Raw genomic sequence first — 22708 nt, forward strand, 5'->3', positions numbered from 1 at the left:
GAAAAATCCAGTGATTACTTCATAGCGGTATTTCTCAAAATGCCAGCTAAGATAAAGGGGAGACGCTCACTGCACAAGAATCAGCGATAAAAGTGGCTGAGAGAAGGCTTTTGAATAAATATTTTATTTTTACACACATGACACTTAGACCCTATTTGCTTTTTACCTGCTAGTCTTGACTATTGTCGGGGTCTTTTTGTGATTTTCATTTTTGGATACATTTTGAACTCTTTCTTCCCGCTTGATCAGTGATTTTGAAATTGTTTTTCTCCAAATATCGCAAAATGCAAAGCCGCTAACATGCGTTTTTATTTTTATTGTTTTAATCATGCTGTCAACCCTTGCTTGGATTTCTCTCGTTTGGCCATTCACATCACAATTTTTCGCGTGTCTCTCAAGCTCCATGATATCATATCTTGGAGTATAAAATTTTATTTTGTCAACATTAGATTTACCTTTTGCAAACGGCGACCAACAATCATTTCCGGTTTCGTAACGTGTCCCAGATCTAGATACGCTCGCCGATATATATTGCAAAAATTAGCTAGGCTAAAAGTATCCTTTTTAGCGTTTTTTTTTATTTATCGATTTTTCTTTCATTTGTCAATTAATTAAGACGATTCGATTAACTCTTTTGCCCATTTATTAGGTATTCAGAAATCAGTCATCCGTCTGAACAAATAGGACCGGTTTTCCCCAACCGCCACGCATAGGCCCTACTCTCTTTCAAAATTTTCTTTCTTTCCTCAGGAAATGGACTTTTAACACGAATATTTCTCTTCCCCATAGTGTACTAGCTAGACTTCTTCGCTGCTAAGCTGATGTAAGACTTATGACCTATTACCGCACACGTAATCGGCTTATAACTCATTAACTGTGCTCCGACCCCCTCATGGCAACGGCCCTTAGTAACAGAGGCGTGGCTTAGTTGTCAGCCTGACTGGGGCGCGTGCCGGTTGAAAAAATAATCAAAAGACACATTTTGCGATGCAAATTCATAAAAATTATTACAACCAACGTTAGATACTTTTTTGATTAATATAAACACACAAAAATCTCAAAAACATGATTTTAAGCGTATTTAACCCTATCACCGGCCTTAAGAGGGTGAATGGTGCCATTTGGTACGGTTTAGAACTCTGATTGAGCTAGTTAAAATTCTATTTTCAAGGGGGGCCCATTGCTGTGTTTTTTTTTTTTCAGAAATCGAAGGGGGGGGGATCAGGACCCTCCTGACACCCCCTTAATTCCGCCACTGGTATGTGAACACAATTCCATATAAGTTTAATTTTTATTACTTAATTAAAACAACATGAGTGGATCTCTTACACGGCAAGAGTACGTAGAACGCACCAACAAAATCCTAATAAGTGCCATCGTTGTTTACGAATCGAGTCATGCAAATACAAGTGACGAATGCGGCTTTAGATAAGACTGAGAGTCACGTTCACAAAGATGGAGGAAGTGCGTCTTTTATTGCGTTTGTCGTTTTTTCTTCTAATTCATTCAGGTAGGTAACCTTTTTATCACCCTTTCCATTGCTGGTTGAAAAGGGTTTATATACGGTATGTAGGCCTACTAGTTAGATGAAATAACTTATCGAAATTTAGATTTTAATAACTTAAAGATGTCCATTAAAATTCAAAGAAGTTACACCACATAGTTCTTCCTGGTATTGTCTTTGATACAAAAAGTTTAAATTTGATAACCAAAGTACTTTAAAAAGACAAAGAAGCATGGGGTATTCATTTTAGAAATCGTTATTCAACAGTTACAGTAAATGTGATGTAGTTCTTTTACAATATATGATTGGACCTGGGAACTCAAATGATATAATGCTCACTGATCGCCAGAGATCATAGGGACTTGCTCGTCCCCTTTAAGTAGGCCCTACTTAGATAAAGTCGGGAGACATTTGTGGTCAATGATGATGCTTTGCAAGGGAGCGTGGCAAACAATAAAGGCTGCGTTCACATGAAAAATCTATTTTCTAAAAATCTGTTTGCGGTATCTTGTGATCACGGCCTGTGCCCTTAATAACCTGCAGCGTAATTACGGGCAGCGCGAGCCAGTTTTTTCCAAAGCTGTAATTAACTGGCTTGCGCTGCCCGTAACTACGCCGCAGGGTATTCAGGGCACAGACCGTGATCACAAGATACCGCAAATATATTTTTAGATTTTTAGAAAATAGATTTTTCATATGAACGCAGCCTAAGCTGCTTACGTTGACTGTGGCTTAGCGAGAATCCCTGCTGAGATGGATCGATGTTGCTAGTACCAAAACTTCTATTATGAACACAGCCTTGGCGACTTTGCATAAAGGTCATGTTATTTTCAAAAATGCGCTCCAAATACATGTGAAGGAGAACCATTCGAAAGCATCTTTAATTTACCTGAATTATTTCAATTACAGTGATTAATTGACCAATGGTTTCGTTTCAAAAATGGGTTTTTATCTTATCAATTCCTTGCTTTATGTTTTAGTGTTCAGTGGCTATGTGACCGATGACTTCTTAATTTTCACGGACAAAGAAAACGGAGTAATATGGCAAGCTGATCTGATCCAGCAGAACCTATACGCCGTCTATACCCAGTGTAATAATCCCGTATCCGCAAGCTACGACCCAATGGAGCAACGCGTTTACTGGACTGAAGTTGCCACCTTTTCTCTAATTAGAAGAGTAAATGTTGATGGAACAGCACCTGAAACGGTCTTTTATTTTGCTATAAGTGAGTGTGATGTACATGTGGTAACACTGACCGATTCAGAATTTAAATTGCAGGCATATTGACACACACGCCCACACACGCAGAGAGAGAGAGAGAGAGAGAGAGGGTCATTAAAGGTCAAACTTCTCTTCTCAGGTAGCATACCGAACGCCGTTACGGTTGACCATATTTCCCGCCTACTGTACTACACTGAGGACAGGTATGACACCGTTGGTGTGATGAGATTGGACGGCTCCTACCACAAGATCTTGTTAAGAACTGGATTGGATAAGCCGAGAGCGATGACGTTGGATCCAGTTAATGGGTAACTACGTTTTTTCTCTTTTTTAAGAGTTCACATTAACAATTCAATTCAATTCAATTCAATTCAATTCAATTTATTTCTGTACTGGTACATAGATTGTCATGACCTTGTACAATTTGATATACTAATGATGATACAATACAGTTAGTGCATTACCATCTTTATATAATGGACATACGTATCAGTAAAATTACTCATAAAATATTCTATCTAAGCAATGCGATAAACCTTGGTGTGATTTTAAATTTACCATAAACATACTATAAACATGTTACACAAAAAGAATATGTTTAAACTTAAAACCAAGGTTACATAGCTGTTTAAGGCCTGTTTGATGACATGGATAATTACGACTAATGACAATTACATAAGACAGATAAGTAAATAAGTGACACAGATATAAATATTGTGCCATGTTCAGTCCCACTGCCGAGTCACTTCTCACAACAGTGGGACCATACACTGACATTTTAAGGGATATGCTAAGAGTTACCAAGCAGAGCAACCACTTCACTTCTTTTCTTGAATGATTTGATTATAAAGTTGGAGAGGGACACTAGAGTATCTTTTTTGGCACTGTTAAATACATGGCATAAATGACTGTCTGGTGACCTGGGATCAGCTTTTAGGATTGAGGTTTTACTTAAAAAAGTGACTCGGTCTGTTTTGTACATTGGGCATTGGAATATAAAATGGTATTCATCTTCAATTACCCCTTGGGTGCACAGGCGACAGATTCTGTCGCACCTTTCAGTTTTTGGCCTGGTGTGCCGCCCAGTTTCGATGTGGAGTTTATGGTCACTAAGACGTAGTTTAGCAAGGGTTGACAAGGTGTCATAATTTGTTATTTTATCAACATAAGTTGCCCTTTCACACTTTTGGTTAAGTATACGGAAGAGAGACAATTTACTGTTGGCTTGAAGTTTGCTATTGCACATTTGGGTAAAGTGGTCAGTTTGTCTTTGTTTGAAAATTGTGGTGAAGTTTTTTGGAGGTGACTGGCTAAGCCACACATCTCCAAGGCCAAATGTGAAAAGGATTTTTCGGATACCCTCAGACCATGACATACAAGCTGGCCTGAGTGTGTGGACTGCGGGTGGGACATAAGGTGTCAGCAACTTGTAACTATTTATCTCTTGTATGTATGCTTGTTTCATTAGTGTAGCATCAGACATTTGAATTATTTTACACCATAGTTGGACAGATGCACACTGTATTTTGGTATAGAGGGGAAGGCGGCCAAGTTCAGTGTATATATACACCATAGTTTGATACGTTTTGATGGAGGCCAAGGATTTGTTTGCAAAATTTTAAGTGCAACTTTTCTGTAGGGCAGTTATCCGTTGACACAGAGTAGCCCCATATCTCTGAGCAATATGTAAGGATTGGGGAAATGAGGGTATCAAATAATTTCTCTTTTAAGGATATGTTAACATTACTCTGAAGTGGAAGAGACTTGGACAGACTGAAGAATGCCTTTGTAGCACGTTGTAGGAGATTACTTTGGGTTTCTGTAAAGCTTCCTGATCGATTTAGAAGGAGACCTAGATACATGTATTTGTTGACCTCTTGGATTGGTTTTCCATAAAGAAAAAATTAACAGAATTGAGACTAATGGTTTTTAGTGTCGTAAGCTTTTTTTGTTTTCATACGTGCATAATACTTGCACTTCTCTGCTTTAGCTCTTATCAATCAAAGGTAAGGAATATGAATCGAAATTTTGTGATTGTTTCATAAGATGCACAAACAACACAAAATAAGTATTTCTCCAAATGGTTAGATGCGGCCATTAATTCTTTTGGGCCTCAACAAATTGTTTTCAATAAACCAGTCAAAGCGGCAATGAATACCACAGGAGCTGACGTGATGAGGCACATAATTTGACTTTTACGTAACACATTGAGGGACCGCTTGGGCCAAAAGGTTCACAATCTTTCCTGGTCATAAAGGATAGTCAAGCCATGCATCGCCTGGGAAATATTTTTAATTCTGCAAAATGACACCGAAATTGAAAAATGTCATAACTTGTATATTTTTTCAACAGAATGTCTTGAAAATTTCACTGTTGATGAAAAATGTAAATTCAAGTGTATTCAAAAATGTTTTTTTTTTAATTCAACATTTAGTCGTAATAACAGCAGTGTATATCTGCTCGGCGTCAATTTAACATTATTTTCTTATTCTAAATAATAACCTTTGACTTAAATTTTCATGGAGTTCCAATAACTTTCAATGCAGTCATAATGCATAAAAATGTATGAAAAATTATTATATTTCATAACGAAGTCGCTATGGACCCAGTACATGTTGTCTGCTATGACTGTCCTGATCTTAATTGATGATTGGTTAAAATGACTGGAAAACAGAACTTTTTGAAAAAAAAACACCCACCCCTTCCACCCCATCCACTTCTCACGAAGAAAGGATTAATGTTATCATGACACCTGGCATATTGTGGAGGACTTCAAGCACAACATGCATGTTACAACCTTGTACAGAATGACGTTTCTTTGCTTAACTCCTTCACAACTACAAACAAATCAAACAGATTTAGTCAGCGCACCAGTTGTGCCACCGCTTTATTTACTTAACAGCTAGCTGCAGCTTACTTTATCCAAAACAGTTTATATTACATCATAAATTATATTACATTACATCAAACCACTACACTGCTCACTACTTGATTGCTTACGAATACCTATATTTTTCGAAAATTATGTAAACATACAGATGCAAATTAAATTAATAATAAATGCGCAACAAACAGATCTATGCCGCCCAAGAAAAACCATAGATTAAAACTTACTGCCAAAATGCAAGGAAATTCTCTATGGAAACCTCTATCTGAATGGACTTTTAAGTCCTGCATGCAACATATCTTAATGAGTCAGACTTCCCCTTTTGTTTACGTAAATATTAGATACTACTAAATTAAGAATTTGAGAAAATTGATCTGCACAGCAGTGCGCGTAAGCCTAGAATGACCACAAACAACTTTTATTCGCCACACCCTGTCATTGCGCATGCTCTAATATGAGAACTGTTCATCTCGTAACGCACAGAAAATCAGTCCCGCTATACTTTTAAACGCGGGAATATTCAATTCATAATGTTACGTGACGTGTCATGGTGTTACTTGATGGCAGTAATACTCGTTCCTTCCATTTTCTACTGCATAAGGTGCCAAAAAATACGGAACAGTGCAATGTTACTGTAATTTCACATACTCGTAATGGTGAGACAAAACCCATAAATTTCTCCCTAGTACCGCCAAATTACAATTTTGACGTTACCTTTGGAACGTGACGTTTGATGACGTAACGTGACTTGGCATGGTGTTATATTGATGTTAGCGATACATGTTTCTTTCATACTTTGTAACAGCTGGATGTATTGGACGGATTGGGGAACGGAAGCAAAGATAGAACGCGCGCACATGGACGGCGAAAATAGACAAACTGTGGCGGACACGGATCTGTCATGGCCGAATGGCATAGAAATTGACATCCCTGGTGAGATTTGAACGATAGGCCTTTATAGTACAACTTGATTATTTTTCAGCATTTATATGATAATTTCGTCTTATAATGGCTCCTTTAGAAATACTTCGTTTACAATATTTTATCAAACCTTTATTATTTCATTATTTGGACTTTATTTTAATGTACAGACACAGATGTTTCTGTACATATAGCCATCACCTGCGTCTGTCGTCGCCGTCGCCGTCGTCGCCGTCGCCATGCACTTTTACCGATAACACGATAAGTGGAAAACCGTTTTTTCTTTTGGTTTGAAACTTACAGAACTGATGAATATTCATAATACGCAGGTCAAGTTCGAAAATTAGCATGATCGGGCTATTTTTAGGGAAATTATGCTGTTTTTTTTTTCACTTTTTCAGCATATATGCAGCACCGATAACATGATAAGTGAAAAACCATTTTAGCTTTTGGCTTGAAACTTACAGAACTGATGAATATTTATAATACGCAGGTCAAGTTCGAAATTCAGCATGATCGGGCCATTTTTAGGTAAGTTATGCTGTTTTTTCACTTTTTCAGTATTTATGTAGCACCGATAACACGATAAGTGGAAAACCGTTTTACCTTTTGGCTTGAAACTTACAGAACTGATAAATATTCATATTACGCAGGTCAAGTTCGAAAATCAGCATGATGGGGCCATTTATATGGAAGTTATGCTGTTTTTTCACTTTTTTCAGCATTTATGCAACACCGATATCACAATATTTGAAAAACTGTTTTACCTTTTGGCTTGAAACTTACAGAACTGATAAATATTCATAATACACAGGTCAAGTTCGAAAATCAGCATGATAGGAATATTTTAATGGAAGTTATGCTGTTTTTTTCATTTTTTTTCAGCATATATACAACCCAGATAACACGATAAGTGAAAAACCGCTTTTCTTTTTGGCTTGAAACTTATATCTATAATACGCAAGTCAAGTTCAAAAATTGGCATGATGACGGCATTTTTATAAAAGTTTTGCTGTTTTTTTTTCAGTTTTTTTCAGCATATATGCAACACCTATAACACATTTTAAGGAAAATCGATTGGCTAATTTTTTTGAAATTCACAGTAGTGATCAGTGTTACTGAAATACAGATTAAGTTTTGAAAATAAGCTTGATCAGTTAAAGTTTGGTGAAGTTATGCCTTTTTTTGTATGTAAGTGTTTTTTCCTCAAATTTAATTCTCAGGCATGTTAACAGTCTCATTTTTGAACTAATTAGATATGATAAGTTGTTCTTTTGACATTTTCTGCATCTTAACAACGTTGTTAGTTGATTATATAAAAATGATGGTAAACCTGATATTGTGTACTGTGTAATAAGTGTCAAAAATGGAGAAAAAAAACTCATATCTTTACAGTTTGTCAGATTCAACCATTCGCTATGTTCAGAATCTCAGAATGGAGCAAGTTGGACATTTATAGTTGTTCTATTGATATATTTGCTTTGACAACATATTTTTTATTGATCATATAAAATGACAGTAAATTGATTATTTTGTTTTATGTAAAAAAGGTGTTGAAAATGGAAATAAACTCTTTCATTACAGTTTTCTCTTGTTTACATTTTGGGATTTTCAAAGTATGACTCTGAACTCTATGGGCTAGTCACATTTTCTGAATATCCATGATACTTTTAAATTTATGGTTATTATGCTGTTAAGCATTGCATAATATTGCATCAAAATTGAACAAAACCCTATTCTGGGCACTGCCTCCGTTGTGGCCGTTAAAGGAAAACCATGTCACTTGCTCTTCTCACACTTACAGGAAAGAAACATAGGACTGAAATACAGCTTCAGTTGAAAAATTGTCTCATTAGTTAATTGTTTGGAAGTAATACAGGTTTTTTTGTGAAAATTTTTATCTTTCACATGTTGCAATTTTCAATGTGGGACTTAGAGCTTTTCTTAATTTCCATGTTTTTAATAGCAGATATTTTAAAATTGGTGGTATTTATACAGTTAATCATTATGTAATGTTGCATCAAAATTGACAAAAAACCTACTTTATGCTCTGCCACCATTAATATTATGTAAAGTAAAGTGTTACTTTCTATTTTTTTTAACTAGTCTGACAAGAATGATTCTTAGGATTGACATACAGCTCATATTAGAAAACCAGCTCTATTTGATTATCATTTTTTTTTTGATTTATGCATTTTTTGTGAAATTTTCATTTTTTCTCATTCTGGCACTTTCTATGTATAAACTTGAACTCTGATGGGCCTGAAGCCTTATGCTTTTACTTTCATCGGTGTTACCTGTTGTGCAGTTAAACATAATGTATTATTGCATCAGAATATATATATTATATATATATAACTCAAAGATTAAAAGTTTGAATAGCAGCTTCATTGGAATTATATTTACCTCTGCCAAGGAGGTTTTGTTTTCACCCCTGTTTGTCTGTCATCAACATAACTCAAAAAGTTATGAACCGATTTTGAAGAAATTTTCAGGAACTGTCAGAAGTGAGTCAAGGGGGACAATGATTAGTTTTTGGTGGTGGTTCGGATCAATAATCAATCAATAATCAATAATAATCAAAAATTGCTGCTCTCGGAAGGCTTTTCTAGTTTTGTTGTGTTTTCCTTTTTATTTTTTTCTCAAACACTGGCATTTGTGACTTTTAACTCCCATCCACCTGAGGCTCTGCACATTTTCTGTATTTCCACATAAGCAGTTGTATTGGTTTTTATGTCTTTAAATATTATGTAATATTATTTTATGCACTATCATCATTTTTCAAATATTGGGACTTTCATCATGTGAATTTGAACTCTCATGGTCCTGAAACTGTAATCTTATTGAAGGAGTGGATTGAGACCATCTGCTGTGTCTTCTGGAAGACGGTCAGGTTTTTAAGTTTATATTGACCTGTATCTATTTTGTTTTCTGTTGGAAGACCATCAAAATGGAGGATTGATCATCATAGATACTTTGGAAACCTGTCAGAAAATATCTCTGGGTCCGCTCCTGTTATTGACCATGTTAACTGTTGTGCATGATTAAAATTCAGTGTTGACTGACAGTGCTATTATAAGCATTATTTATTATTGCATCAAAATTGACAAAGTGATCTATTTTGCATCTTTATTTTCTGTTTTTTTGTCTGTACATTTGACAGCTTTGCTGCCTTGTTTATGTTTGCCAAAATATTCTGTAAATTTTCAAGGCCTTTTAGAAAGATATTTTTTCTAAATTCTAAATAAAAAATGTACACAAACACTTTATAATAAGATCTTGTTTTACAGAACAGCAACTTTATTGGTGCGACGGAAATTTTTCCAAAATTGAAGTGTCCGACCCAGATGGAAGTAAGAGACGATCTTTGATCAAAGCAGGAGATACTGTTGGCGGCCATTACTTCGGCATTGCCGTGGACGACCGGAAGATCTACTTTACTGATTGGAGGTTTGCTTCTTGGTACGTCACTTCCGTTTTAAACATCTACAAGAAAAATTATATAGACTTAAATAATTTGTATAATTTTGTGATTTTGATTAAAAATGTCATTAATATGCCTGAATGTAAATGGAACCTCAACTATAACACATGCGTGTACACTTTTAAGCCCATTTTTTTAACCAAGTGAGAATGTCATACATGTAACTTGAGAGTTGCAGAAATTCGAAATGAAGTTCAACAGACTTTCATCATACATTTTGCCAAAAATTAGAGCTCCATGACAACAGAAAGCACAGCGGTGTACACTCCACGCATACAAATGACTCCTACCAGTTTCTTACACACAACAGAAATAACATCCACGTGCCAAAAATATTCCAAATTAATCATGCAGCCAAATTTCCTGGTCGCAAACTTAACCTAACTCCACACTTCCGGTCGTAAACTCAACCTACATATCCCCCCCCCCCCCCCCACACACACACACACACGTCACTTCACAATGAACGGAAATTTATGTGTAGATTATGGTATACATATAGTATTATACTTTTCGAAGTTAGGTGGCGGTATTTTGCTTTGTGTCTGACATGTGAACTGAGCTCGCTTAATATACATTTTATGTCACTGTGATGACGCAAATCCATTTCTTTAAAATATGTTTCAATCTATTCAGTTCTATATTCAAGTTATCTCAAATGATATATATTCCTTTGTGTATTTCTTTTCCTTGAACAGGTCATTCCACAGAGCAAACAAACACGACGGCAGTAATGCGACTATTCATACTGCCAGTTCTTTTCCAACGGCCAAGTTAACTGGTGTTCACGTGTACAGAAGTTCATACCATTTATCAGGTAAGGGCTGGGTTGTTTACAAAAAATCTAATGTTGGTTTTGGAACTACGTGTAATGACCGGGTAGGGTGAAGTCGACTAAGTTGCTCTCAGCAAAATTAGCCTGCTTTTATTGTCCTTGTTGTCCTTCAACAAAGCCGTTTGGAAAATGTGTAATTATATAAATGGAAGTTATATTATTCTCACCTAGTTACCTATTGCTTTGCACGCAGTCGGCTGTGCCGTTATACCATCTAGTTTTAACCAAAAAATTTAAGATCTGTCTTTAAATAATATGATCAATCAAGTACCACTCCCAACAATCTTTTTATCTAAAGACATCTTTAACGACTACATGCACTATATTAATTGTCTTGTTGGAATTAATGTTCCAATTGCTTTGGCAACTTTGAATTGTAGGATCGAACGGCTGCAGTGTAAACAATGGGGGTTGTCCATACCTGTGTCTGCCAAAACCCAACGGCAGAACGTGCGCATGCCCAGATGGGGAATCCTTTTGCTTGCCTGGTCAAAGTACAAGTAAGTGAATTGGTATTGTTGTATACAATACTGTTATCAATGTGTTTGTTAACCTGTTTATTCTAATACATGTTTGTTTTTTTCACGTATATGCATTTGCGCAACATGTAGCCTACCGTATAAGCAAATGTTCCTTTGGAGATGAATATCCGAAAATTTTAGAAATATACATATCAGCTGTTACCTTAATTTTTTTTTTATTGATTATGGAATATTTTCTTTCTTTTATTGAATCAATATTACAGCAGGAAATGTGCCATTGGACACATCTTCGCCTGCCATGGTGGAAACAAGTTCTTCAAGAACGGTTCAAGGCGGGTTAATCTCAGGTAAGATTTCTAGCTAAACGTACCTTCGACTGAGAACTACAACAACTTCAATCACTCATCGAAGTGAACTTTTTTCAACACCAAAGTTTCCGACAGTTAACTGATTCATAGCCAACCCGGTAACAGTACGATTTAGATTATTCTAAGAGGGCGGGTGTGTGCTTGCGTGGGTGGGTTGGGGTGAGTGGGAGGCAAGGGTTTATCATTGCCTCACATATGATAAGTATATATGAGGATAGTTTTTTCTATAAGGTGTATATTTTACAGGCACGAAATTGTGCCTGTTTTTGACTCATCCTGGGATACTTGGATAGGGTGGAGAGATATTTCAGAAGCTGCATGTAAAGCAGTGACACGTGTCGGCCCCCCCCCCCCCAAATATTCATATTAATAGCTATTGAAGGAGGTGGACATTTTATTTCAGTTAAATACCACGGGGGGACTCCGCCCGCTAGTCAGCCAGTGAGCGCTGCCTTGATTGCCGTCAGCGTGGTCAGCGTAGTGATAATTATAGCCTTGGTACTACTGGTGGTGGTGATAATAAAGAAACGGAAGTAAGTAGGCCTAGGGGAGAGCGGGGTTGGTTGGAACAGTTTTCACCTTTTTTGCGATATCTCAGCAGTCAAAGCTTTGGGGGCAAAAATAAAAAATCTGATAGGGGAAAATTATATGCCGCACTTATCTATGAAATAAAACATCAAGTAGGTCTTTTCATTTAAGAGTAATAAATGCTCAAAGTTGCCTCCTAGAACGTTCCATCTCACCCCACCCACGGGGTGAGCTGGAACAGGCAGTGGGGTGAGTTGGAACAAGAGGGCGAGTTGGAACGCTTGCATATAAATTCAAAGTATAATTCATTTTAAGAGTAGGATTATCTATATTAATTTCCCAACAAGTACATGTTACTTTGTATTAGTATCTTCATAGTTTGTAAGCATTTTTTACGTTTACAGTTTGTTTTCAAATGGTCTTTTCGATGTATAAACCATATCCAGTTACACTTCATTTCATAATGATAACAAAAGTGGTGTAGTTTAAGAGAAAATAAGTTGAATTCACATAACTCAACATATCAACAACAATATATTAGACCTACAAATGAAAACTGTATCTCTTTCAACTAAACCTCAGAATCAAAATTGCAGTTTTGACATATGTACACTTGGTGACCCTTATAAGTACAGTCTTCATGTGACCACTCCAGACAAACAATGCATTGAACCCATTTCTCTTTTGGCCAGCTGTTACTGAACGGCTCCCCACAAACCAGACATTGCCACTCTTCTTCTGACTCAGAATAGCTAGTCATCTTTAATATCCTTTTTCGTCATTTTCCCTGTCAACTAGAAATCTTCAACCTTTTTTTATTTTTGTTGCGCTTGTCCTTTTTAATTTTGTTGGGCTTGGCCTTTTCTTTTTCGAGTAGCTCTTTTTCAAGTGTGTCAGTAAGAACTGCACTGCATCGTTTTCTTCTTTTAATGATTGGACTGCGACGGTGAGCCTTTGGAAGCGGTCTTATTTCTCGAAGTGGCATTGCTGGACTTGAGCTGTTTTGGGGTTTTCTTAAGTGCGCTGTAGTGTGCTGAAGCACCTCTTCTGGTGAGGGCAAATGAGATTTCAACTGGATTTTTGCTTAAGTTACAAGGTGAATGTTTGTCTTTTCTGGCGGATTTTGTACCCTCGTTCACTAAACATTAACAGCAACCCCCAATCCATTACACAAAGCATTTAAAACCATATCGGCAAAATTGGTGTTGTATAGTTTATCCATAACGTTGGCTCTCATGTCAGCTAGAATATTTTTATTTTTGCCGCAAAAAAACAGAGTAATAATCGATATTTCCTTCCACTTCTAAAAGCAATTAATCGCAAAGAGCAACAGTGGACATGCAGACCCCTTTTCGACCAAACAGCTAGCAACTGCATTTAACAAGCAGTGACCATCCCCCCCCCCCCCCCCTTGTATTTTCTACACGCATGTACATTCTGGCACCTTGGAGATGTTCTATCAGCTGGATTTTGACTCCAGTTGGAGTTGTACTGGGTGCGTCGCTACTCTCTTCAAAGTTGTAAATAAAACATTTAGAGAGATAAAAAACAATTGAAAAACACCGTGCGGGGTAGGTTGGAACACCCCTGACAGTGTTCCAACTGACCCCATGTCAAATGTTCCGACCAGCCCCCATGACATCATGACCTACTTATGACACTGTATTTCTTTAACGCGTGTGAGGTGATTAAAAAAACTACAGCTTTTTTAACATCAAGGTGGTCCTAAACCCTATGCTCAATTTCAGTGATATAATCCTTATACTTTAGTTTACAGCACGATGAATGTCAAAAATATGAAAACTTACTTCGAGTGGCGAAAATACGTTTTTTTCGCATAAAACTTTTACCGCATTTTCGAAACTTCCAAAAGTTTCCCGGATTAAAGTCCATACCATGTGACATTTTTATGCTGAAGGAGCACATGATCGGTCTCGTGATTTAAGAAATAAAGCCAATGTTCCAACTTACCCGCGTTCCAACCCACCCCGCTCTCCTACTCGTATTTATTACTAATTGGAGAACAATAAATGCATTTTGTGCATCTGAATTAAATAAAATAAAATGAAGGTATAATTTATTGAATGAACAAATAAATAAATAAATTGGACCCAGGATATATATTAGGATTTTTTGTTATCATGTAGGCCTACTGATTGAAAAACTGAGTGCCAACATGCGAACTGTAGTAACCCTATTATATTCATTTCGATGAAGAAAACTGATAGTAAGCCTACAGATACCGTAAAAGGAAAACCCAATTAGAAACACTCAATGAAAGAAACACCAAATGACCTCATATCTCGTTCAATAATTTCAGTGCTCCACAAAACTCCTTGCCGACCAATCCGCACTTGAACCCTGCATTTGACAACAATGGGAACGACAAACCGGAGCGCCATCTATCGAGCAGCCCACATCAGGGTGACACGTCACATTACGAAGGCCTGACGCCAGGCATGGCAAATATCAGCAGCAAAGATGAGCATCCTTATCAACAAATGACCGGGAATCCTGTATATGAAATCCCAACGTTCACGGTTTACGAAAATGGAGTGAATGACTATCAGCCTATTTTGCCCAGCACCCGCGAAGAGAACGTGTAAACATTTAACGCAATAGATTTGAATTTATTTCTTGCTGCGCATAAGCTTTACGTACAAAACCCTCCATTTAGTGTGTGTGTGTGTGTGTGTGTGTGGAGAGAGACACAGAGAGAAGACATCCTTATAAATGTACAGCAAAAAGCTTTAATTAATGATTGATACTAAAATCAAATTACAACTGACAAAAATGGACGTTTTCACGTAGGCCTAACGGTTGGATGAAATGTCACATGAACTCTTATATCTTTAGCAAACTAGTATGCTTACAAGTAACCTTTTGCCATAATAACATAATACACAATAGGGGACTTAGGCCCACTAGTCCGAGGGTTAAGTATGGCTGACCCACTTGAACTCTTTCCCCATGGGGAATCTATCAGGTGTCAATTAACGGATTAGACAGCAAGCTTTGTAGTCGGTCGCCATACTTGACCCCGGGACTAGTTAGTCCCGTATTCTGAATGGGGCCAATGTCGCTTGTGGTCTTATTTTTTTTAGAACAGTGTAGAATTCCCCGTCAGTGTTTGTAGTGTCAATAGGCCTACTATAGGGCGTTCAGCTATGCACATAGGCCCTGTGCTTTTATTTGTTTCTATGTACTAAATTTTTCTTTCAAATATATTGACCAAAGAAAAGAATAGGCTGCTCCAAAAGACCCACAAGCTATCTGCTTGATCCTGCCAGTATTCACATGCTTGTCTCAAAGATCAAGCCATGAATGCCTAAGTATATACTTTCACACAGTCCATTACCACTGATATATGGATTTGATGTTGACTATCAAATGTCATAACCCCAAGCTGTCGCAAGATTGCTGTGCACCCGAAATTGCTTTCATATCACCCGTTTTCCCCACTTTTACTGGTTCCCATCCCAGGACAGTAGGCCTATCTTGATTCGCTGTAGGACTAAATGAAACTGCATTATGTTTCAGTGAATAAAACAGAGGTTTTTATTTAAATTGATTGCTTAACTCGGTGTCTGTTTTGATTTTAACACAGAGGAAAAAACATATACTTAAGGTGCCCGTGGGTGTTGGTGGTCATGTTGTGTCATTTGCTCTCTATCCAAGGGGCAGACTTATATTTATTCATATATTATTCTGTGCTGGTAATGTAAATTAACTGAACAGGAAAGGCATTACGAAACGACAAAAAAAAAAAAAAAAAAAAAAAAACATTAAGAAGTACTTGACTCTTCTCTCAAACAGGCTAAATATAGGCACGTGGCAATGAAAAGACTAGAAATGCTAAGATATAGCAACAAGATAGAGGTGTCTCGTGTAGCTGTCTCTCATACCTGCACGAGGAAGGGATAACGCACTTAGCCAATCATCGCACAGTGCATTTCTATAGCACAGTAGCCTATTTATTAGAAGATTCCTCGTCAGAATCGGTGGCAAGAGGTTATAATACATTTAAACAGACTTAGGGTGCACTCCGATTCCCACATCGTACTAACTGGGTAGGTTCAAATATGCGGGATTCACACTAAATATAGGTGTGTGTGTGTGTAACAACATATCTGGCTCATATGCACCGTATGTAGAGCGCCCTTAAACGTGTCAGAACTGACAAAACTACGTGGTGAGTAATAGAGAAATTTGGACTTGTGTTGCCGGACTGCATCGTGCAATTACAATTTGACTGAGACCAACCAGAACACGTTGTGGCATGGCTGTGAAGGCGTAAGGAAAGACACCGTTACCATTGTGAATTGTTCTGCTAAGAACGTTATAAAGTTGAAGGGAAAACATAGCGACCTTCGAAGATCTGCTGTGGCAGAGATACGAAATAAGAAGTGAGGACATTTCAGCTGTGAACAGTTACGCAAAAACGGTTCACTGTGCTAAGTGATCTCTACTCAAAATGAAAAATATTTACATTGCTCATGAACATTTCATAAAAAGTGACATTTGGTGACTTTAACGAGTTTTGACTCTATTTTGTACATTTTAATGAGACTGCGATAATCATTCACCACAAGTTTGTAGTACATAGGCCTATAACTTGCATATACAATTACACGCCAATTAACTTCTAAAAGGCTTGTTCAGTTCTGATGTTCAACGCCGGTGTTTGGACCGTTCTAACTCAAATTTGAGGTCCACGCACCCTACCAAGAGAAAGACAAACCGCTATAATATAAACATTTAGATGTAACTGGCTCAAAATAAAAAAGGTTTAACTTTTTTAAAGCTATTGGTTAAAAATATATTGTTTTACTTCTGAAAAGAGATGTGGCAGTTGGATAAAAGTGTTTTTTAATATCCAAAAGATCTAAACCCACAAAACTACTACACGTATCCGCGAGTCCTTCTTTTTTGATGTATTTACAATAAACGATAAACCTCAAGAGCTATGCAATATAAACCGTTTGAATTATTGTCATAATTGTCAATTAAAATCCGTTTCATTTCCAGGGAAGTAAATTGGTAGAAAGTGACATTTTATTGACGTTCGGATTGGATATTAATTTAGTATGTGCAATTATTAGTACTAAATAAGTTTGGAAATAGAGTCGGAAATTTACCTCTAAATTTTACCAAAGAAAAAGATAAGATAACGACCTCAATGTAGTCATTAACGGAAATGTTAAATAGATTGCATATTGGGTGGTAATTGATTTTGGGCTCACAACGATGAAAATTTTGCCTTCTACACTTTTTTTAAGGCAAAATAAAATATCTAAAATACAGTAACGGGGCTGAGGCATCCCTAAATTAAGGGAGTTGAACTCCCAAGGCGTGAGAACATGGAGTAGATGAATAATTTTGGCATTTTCTCTCTTTTATACACAATGCACATCAAATGATATTTGCACAGAGTACTTAAATGTACATACCTTTTTTTTTTCGCCCCAAATATAAATATAAAATGAAATATACAACAGGTACAGATCTTAATAATGCCCCCATTTTAGTATGCATCAAATCGGGGCATGAGAAACCTCATTATAATGTATGTTAGTTCGAGAATTGGATTCTACAAAATCGCTGTTGGGGCTGCTGTTTTTAAAACTGCATTTTGGATTTTGTATCAGTTCTGTAAATTGAACACATCTGCTTTAACATGTACCTCTACTCCATCATGCCAAATGTTTGAGATTTCCCTTTGGACTTGCGCGATCACGAGGTGTGTGCTAGAGAAAATAACCCACAAATAAAAGTCCCAGTTATTACTATAAACTGATTGTCACTCATGTTAATAGACTATCAAATTATAACCTATCACACAGCCTTCATGGTAACAATGATGTGAGTTAAGTGCTTTTTTTTTTTGGAAAATTGAGGAAGGGCTCTATTTCAGCCAAGACCGCATATTGCTGTATATAAATTCGCTCAACTGAAGAGCCTCTCGGCACGTCCACCTGTGAAGACGAAAGCACCACAAGGGACCAGTAGAGGGCTCTCCATTCGCTGCAAGAAGACCCGTACCTCTGAAGTTCACCATGCACGTACTCATCTCTCTGACGCTGCTGTGTCTGGCGCTGGCAGCTACCGTGGGTAAGTTGTAGTGAGGATGCAGAGGCGATTGGCAAATTGCCATCATCTATTTTTTTTTTCTTTTGTGAGCCGATTTGCATCAAATTCTTAATCTTTTTTTTTCTATAACAAGATTCTAATTCCAGTTATTACAACAGTCTTTTCAGTTCTGAAAAATCTTACCCCAAGTGGCGGTAGGCCTATATGTGGTGTTGGGAACAATATCCACACTTACCGACACATCGTAAGTCCAATGATCCCTATCACAAATTTATTAATTTTTTTGTTACAGAAGCCTACACCAGTCCGCGGTTCATCGTAAAGCATCGGTCCAGTGGCTTGTGCTATGCTTATGCAGATTGGTGGGGGTGGGGACATCACTATGAGAAATTCCGTGCCGACTCCTGCAGCAATGCAGCGGAGGTAGAATGGGTGCAGAAAGAGGGGCATTGGGGCTACCTTAAGATCGTCGGAACCGGTGGACATTGTATGAACCCCCTTGGAGGCTGGGCCAGTCCTGGTGATAACACTGCACTTTTCCCGCATCCGAACTGCTATAATTCCGCACTTTTCGCAATTGACCAAGAAAAAGGCATCATCAAACATTCCGGCGGCAAGTACGTCCACGTGTACCCTTATCTAGCGGAAAAGCCGAATAGGCACTCTGATTTGATGCTTCACTCAGGACTGCACCGAAATATTAAGTTTGACTTTGTACAAAAGGGTAACCCAAATCAGAAGGTGCAGGTGATTCCAAACCCACAAGTGAAAGGAGAATGGCAAAAGGTCTCTTGTTGGTACAATGTCCACGTCGGCTCTTTGAAGTTCACAATGACCATCGGCACGAGCAAGACCTCCTCTTCGTCTCTTACCAACACTTGGGAGATATCAGTGGGAGTTGCAAAAGGTATTGTAGAGGCCAGCGCCACCTATGGGGGCTCTTTCACAACCACCGACGAACAGCAATGGAAGGCAGAAAGTACCATAGAGAGAACCATTACTGTAACTAAAGAATACAGTACCCTGTGTTTGTGGCAATGGGTGTATGAATTTGAGCAATTTAATGATGGCTTTAGGTTTAGGTCATTTACTATTCGCGAGACTCGATCTGACGCCAAACCAACTGAAATCCCCGGCAGTAAAAAGTAGATATTATTTCCCTAAATCCACACACTTCTATTGCGTGCTTCATCAAGTGTCGGGATGCTTCTCTCATTGCACTGCCTGCTTGTCCATTTAAGAAATATACAGTTTCTTTAACGCATGAACATAATTAGCATTTTTTTTTGGGGGGGGGGGGGGTATAATAGTGAAGACTGTAGGCTATACATTAGATAAAACATTTTTTTGTGTTTTAATGTTTCTCACGATGTTAGAAACACTCCTTGCGCAAAATTATATACGTTAGCGTGTCATGTTATTTGGAAATTAAAAAAGTTTGTGTAAACAGATTAAAAAATGACTGACATCATAAATGTTTTACTTTCCACTTACTTTCTGTCAGACTGCTAGCTTATTTTGGTGAAGGAACCAAATAATTGAGCAAAATGAGAAAAAAAGGTTCTGATACTTTATTTGAAGTGTACTGCGTCAGCATTGAGCAAAATATTACATTGCTACTTTCGAACTTTGCTTCAGAAATTATTTTCAATTGTAATGGAGATTCTTATGTAACATATAAATCCCTACCGTAGAAATAAAAACAGAAAAGTTTCAGGACCAAAGATACGTGTTTGTCTGGTATTTCTTCCATTGCCTTGACTTACGATGTACATGTATTTCTACTTTGTAAACAAATGAAATAAAATAAAATAAAATAATAAAATAAAAAAAATGAATAAAGTTATGCTACTAAAAGAAAGGCCCGGAGATCTAGGGGACCGTTATTCGCCCGTGTTTTTTAAAATGTTCATAAAAGTCTCATTTATGGCTGAACTCATTTCCTTTACTATATATTTCATTAAACGGGGTATTTCGCCACTATAATGGCCAATTAATCCACCTCGATGTTCATTTAAACAAAAAACTTCACAATAAAGTATAAACCACATACCTCATTGGGAAAACTATTAACACTACGGTTTTTAAGCTTATAATTATTTGTAACCAAAGGAAATTTAAAATGGTTTAGAGATGCGATGATGCTTCCAATAAAGCCTACTGTATTGCAAGACAGACGAGGTTGCTAAGTTGTATGGAGTAAGTAAAATCGGCTTATTGAAGTATAACTCAAAAATGAAAATAAGATCTACTGAATTCACTATAATTGACAAGTTTTCGACACACGCGAACGCTGAACAGGAATCATCATAGATGATAAATATGTTTATTTCAGTTGTCTACAAAGTCCCAAGGCCTTCCAAACACATACGATATACTTTTAATACAATATCAGTGCTTTTTAATGTATACAATAGAGAACAAAAATAGTAAATGGCCTGCACAATGAAATCCAAGTTAGACAATTTTAACAACAAGGCAGCAAAGCTGTCAAATGTACAGACAAAAAACAGAAAAAAAAGATGCAAAATAGGTCAATTTTGTCAATTTTGATGCAATAATAAATAAAATTATAATAGCACAGTCAGTCAACACTGATTTTTAATCATGCACAACAGGTAACATGGTCAATAACAGGAGCAGATCCAGAGATATTTACTGACAGTATTCCTAAGTATCTTTGTTGATCCATCCTCCATTTTGATGGTCATCCAACAGAAACCCATTATTATAAACTTTAAAATCTGACTGTCTTCCAGGAGACCCAGAAGATGGTCTCAATCCACCCCTTCAATAAGATTACAGTTTTAGGACCATGAGAGTTAAAATTCACATGATGAAAGTCCCAATATATGAAAAATGATGACAGTGCATAAAATAATATTACAGCGTGTCTAAAGACATAAATACCAACACAACTGCTTATGTGGAAATACTGAAAATGTGCAGAGCCTCAGGTGGATGGGAGTTAAAAATCACATCTTAAAATGCCAGTGTTGGAGAAAAAATTAAAAAGAAAACAACAAAAATATAATTCCAATGAAGCTGCTATTCACTGCTTCCTTATTATGGACACTATGTTATCTAGCAGAGAGCTTAACCTTTGGGAGTTTACAGGGAAATATCAACAAGTGTGCTTTATGAAATTTCATTTAATGGTCGCTTAATTAGGCAAATGAGTTTATAGCACTGAAATTAGCCTAGTGAATACCCAAGGGGAATTTACAGACTGACCACACAAATTTGTCTATCAAAGGTCTTCAGGCCCATAAGTCACACCTTAAGAAAAGCAGAAAACAATAATGCACAAAATAAAACAGGAGACTGCCAATTCTGATGCAATAATACATTATGTTTAACTGCACAGTCAACATCAAATTTTAATTATGCACAACAGGTAACACTGATGAAAGTAAAAGCATAAGGCTCCTGGCCCATCAGAGTTCAAGTTTACAATTAGAAAGTGCCAGAATAAGAAAATAAAAAAAATTCACAAAAAGTTCATAAATTTAATAAAAATGATAATCCAATAGAGCTGGTTCTCTAATATCAGCTGTATGTCAATCCTAAGAATCATTCTTGTAAGAATAGTTAAAAAAATAGAAAGTAACACTTTACTTTACATAATATTAATGGTGGCAGAGCACAAAGTAGTTTTGTCAATTTTGATGCAACATTACATAATGATTAACTAATTAAATGCCACCAATTTCAAAATATCTACTATTAAAAACATGGACATTAAGAAAATTTGATTACCACTGGGCTTTATGCCCAAGGGAGCTCTAAGTCCCACATTGAAAATTGCAACATGTGAAAGATAAAAATTTTCACAAAAAACCTGTATTACTTCCAAACAATTAACTAATGAGACAATTTTTCAACTGAAGCTGCATTTCAGTCCAATGTTTCTTTCCTGTAAGTGTGAGAAGAGCAAGTGACATGGTTTTCCTTTCACCGCCACTATGGAGGCAGTGCCCAGAATAGGGTTTTGTTCAATTTTGATGCAATATTACACAATGCTTAACAGCATAATAACCATAATTTTTTTAATAATAAAATAAAAGTATCATGGATATTCAGAAAATGTGACTAGCCCATAGAGTTCAGAGTCATACTTTGAAAATCCCAAATTGTAAACAAGAGAAAACTGTCTTGAAAGAGTTTATTTCCATTTTCAACACCTTTTTTACATAAAACAAAATAATCAATTTACTGTCATTTTTACATGATCAATCAAAAAATATGTTGTCAAAGCAAAAATATCAATAGAACAATTATAAATGTCCAACTTGCTCCATTCTGAGATTCTGAACATAGTGAATGGTTGAATCGGACAAACTGTAAAGATATGTGTTTTTTTTTTCCATTTTTGACACTTATTACA

The 22708-nt window shown here is 36.7% G+C and overlaps 2 protein-coding genes across 2 annotated transcripts; both read left to right on the plus strand.

Annotated features, from left to right (window-relative positions):
* The first annotated feature begins 1353 nt into the window (after positions 1 to 1353).
* On the plus strand, positions 1354 to 15810 carry LOC106151992 (low-density lipoprotein receptor). Its single transcript, XM_086998114.1, has 10 exons — positions 1354 to 1510; positions 2485 to 2730; positions 2866 to 3034; positions 6419 to 6546; positions 9825 to 9996; positions 10717 to 10835; positions 11234 to 11353; positions 11599 to 11682; positions 12107 to 12236; positions 14552 to 15810. The coding sequence occupies exons 1-10, from the start codon at positions 1456 to 1458 to the stop codon at positions 14835 to 14837; spliced, it is 1509 nt and encodes a 502-aa protein (XP_086854240.1). The 5' UTR covers positions 1354 to 1455; the 3' UTR covers positions 14838 to 15810.
* Positions 15811 to 18152: 2342 nt separating this feature from the next.
* On the plus strand, positions 18153 to 20043 carry LOC106151985 (uncharacterized). The gene is made up of 2 exons (XM_013525437.2): positions 18153 to 18342; positions 18614 to 20043. Exons 1-2 carry the CDS (start codon positions 18288 to 18290, stop codon positions 19468 to 19470), a joined length of 912 nt encoding a protein of 303 aa, XP_013380891.2. The 5' UTR covers positions 18153 to 18287; the 3' UTR covers positions 19471 to 20043.
* The last annotated feature ends 2665 nt before the right edge of the window (positions 20044 to 22708 follow it).

This window comes from Lingula anatina, chromosome 10 (genome assembly GCF_051362555.1).
Source record: "Lingula anatina isolate TDL-2025a chromosome 10, LinAna3.0, whole genome shotgun sequence".
Lineage (NCBI taxonomy): Eukaryota > Metazoa > Brachiopoda > Lingulata > Lingulida > Lingulidae > Lingula > Lingula anatina.

Excerpts from the sequence above, each read along its gene's own strand:
- LOC106151985 (XM_013525437.2), top strand. The coding sequence starts at position 18,288 with ATGCACGTACTCATCTCTCTGACGCTGCTGTGTCTGGCGCTGGCAGCT. Across the intron at positions 18,343-18,613 it reads GGCGCTGGCAGCTACCGTGG|AAGCCTACACCAGTCCGCGG; the intron begins GTAAGTTGTAGT and ends TTTTTGTTACAG.
- LOC106151992 (XM_086998114.1), top strand. The coding sequence starts at position 1,456 with ATGGAGGAAGTGCGTCTTTTATTGCGTTTGTCGTTTTTTCTTCTAATT. Across the intron at positions 1,511-2,484 it reads TTTTCTTCTAATTCATTCAG|TGTTCAGTGGCTATGTGACC; the intron begins GTAGGTAACCTT and ends TTTATGTTTTAG. Across the intron at positions 9,997-10,716 it reads GATTGGAGGTTTGCTTCTTG|GTCATTCCACAGAGCAAACA; the intron begins GTACGTCACTTC and ends TTCCTTGAACAG.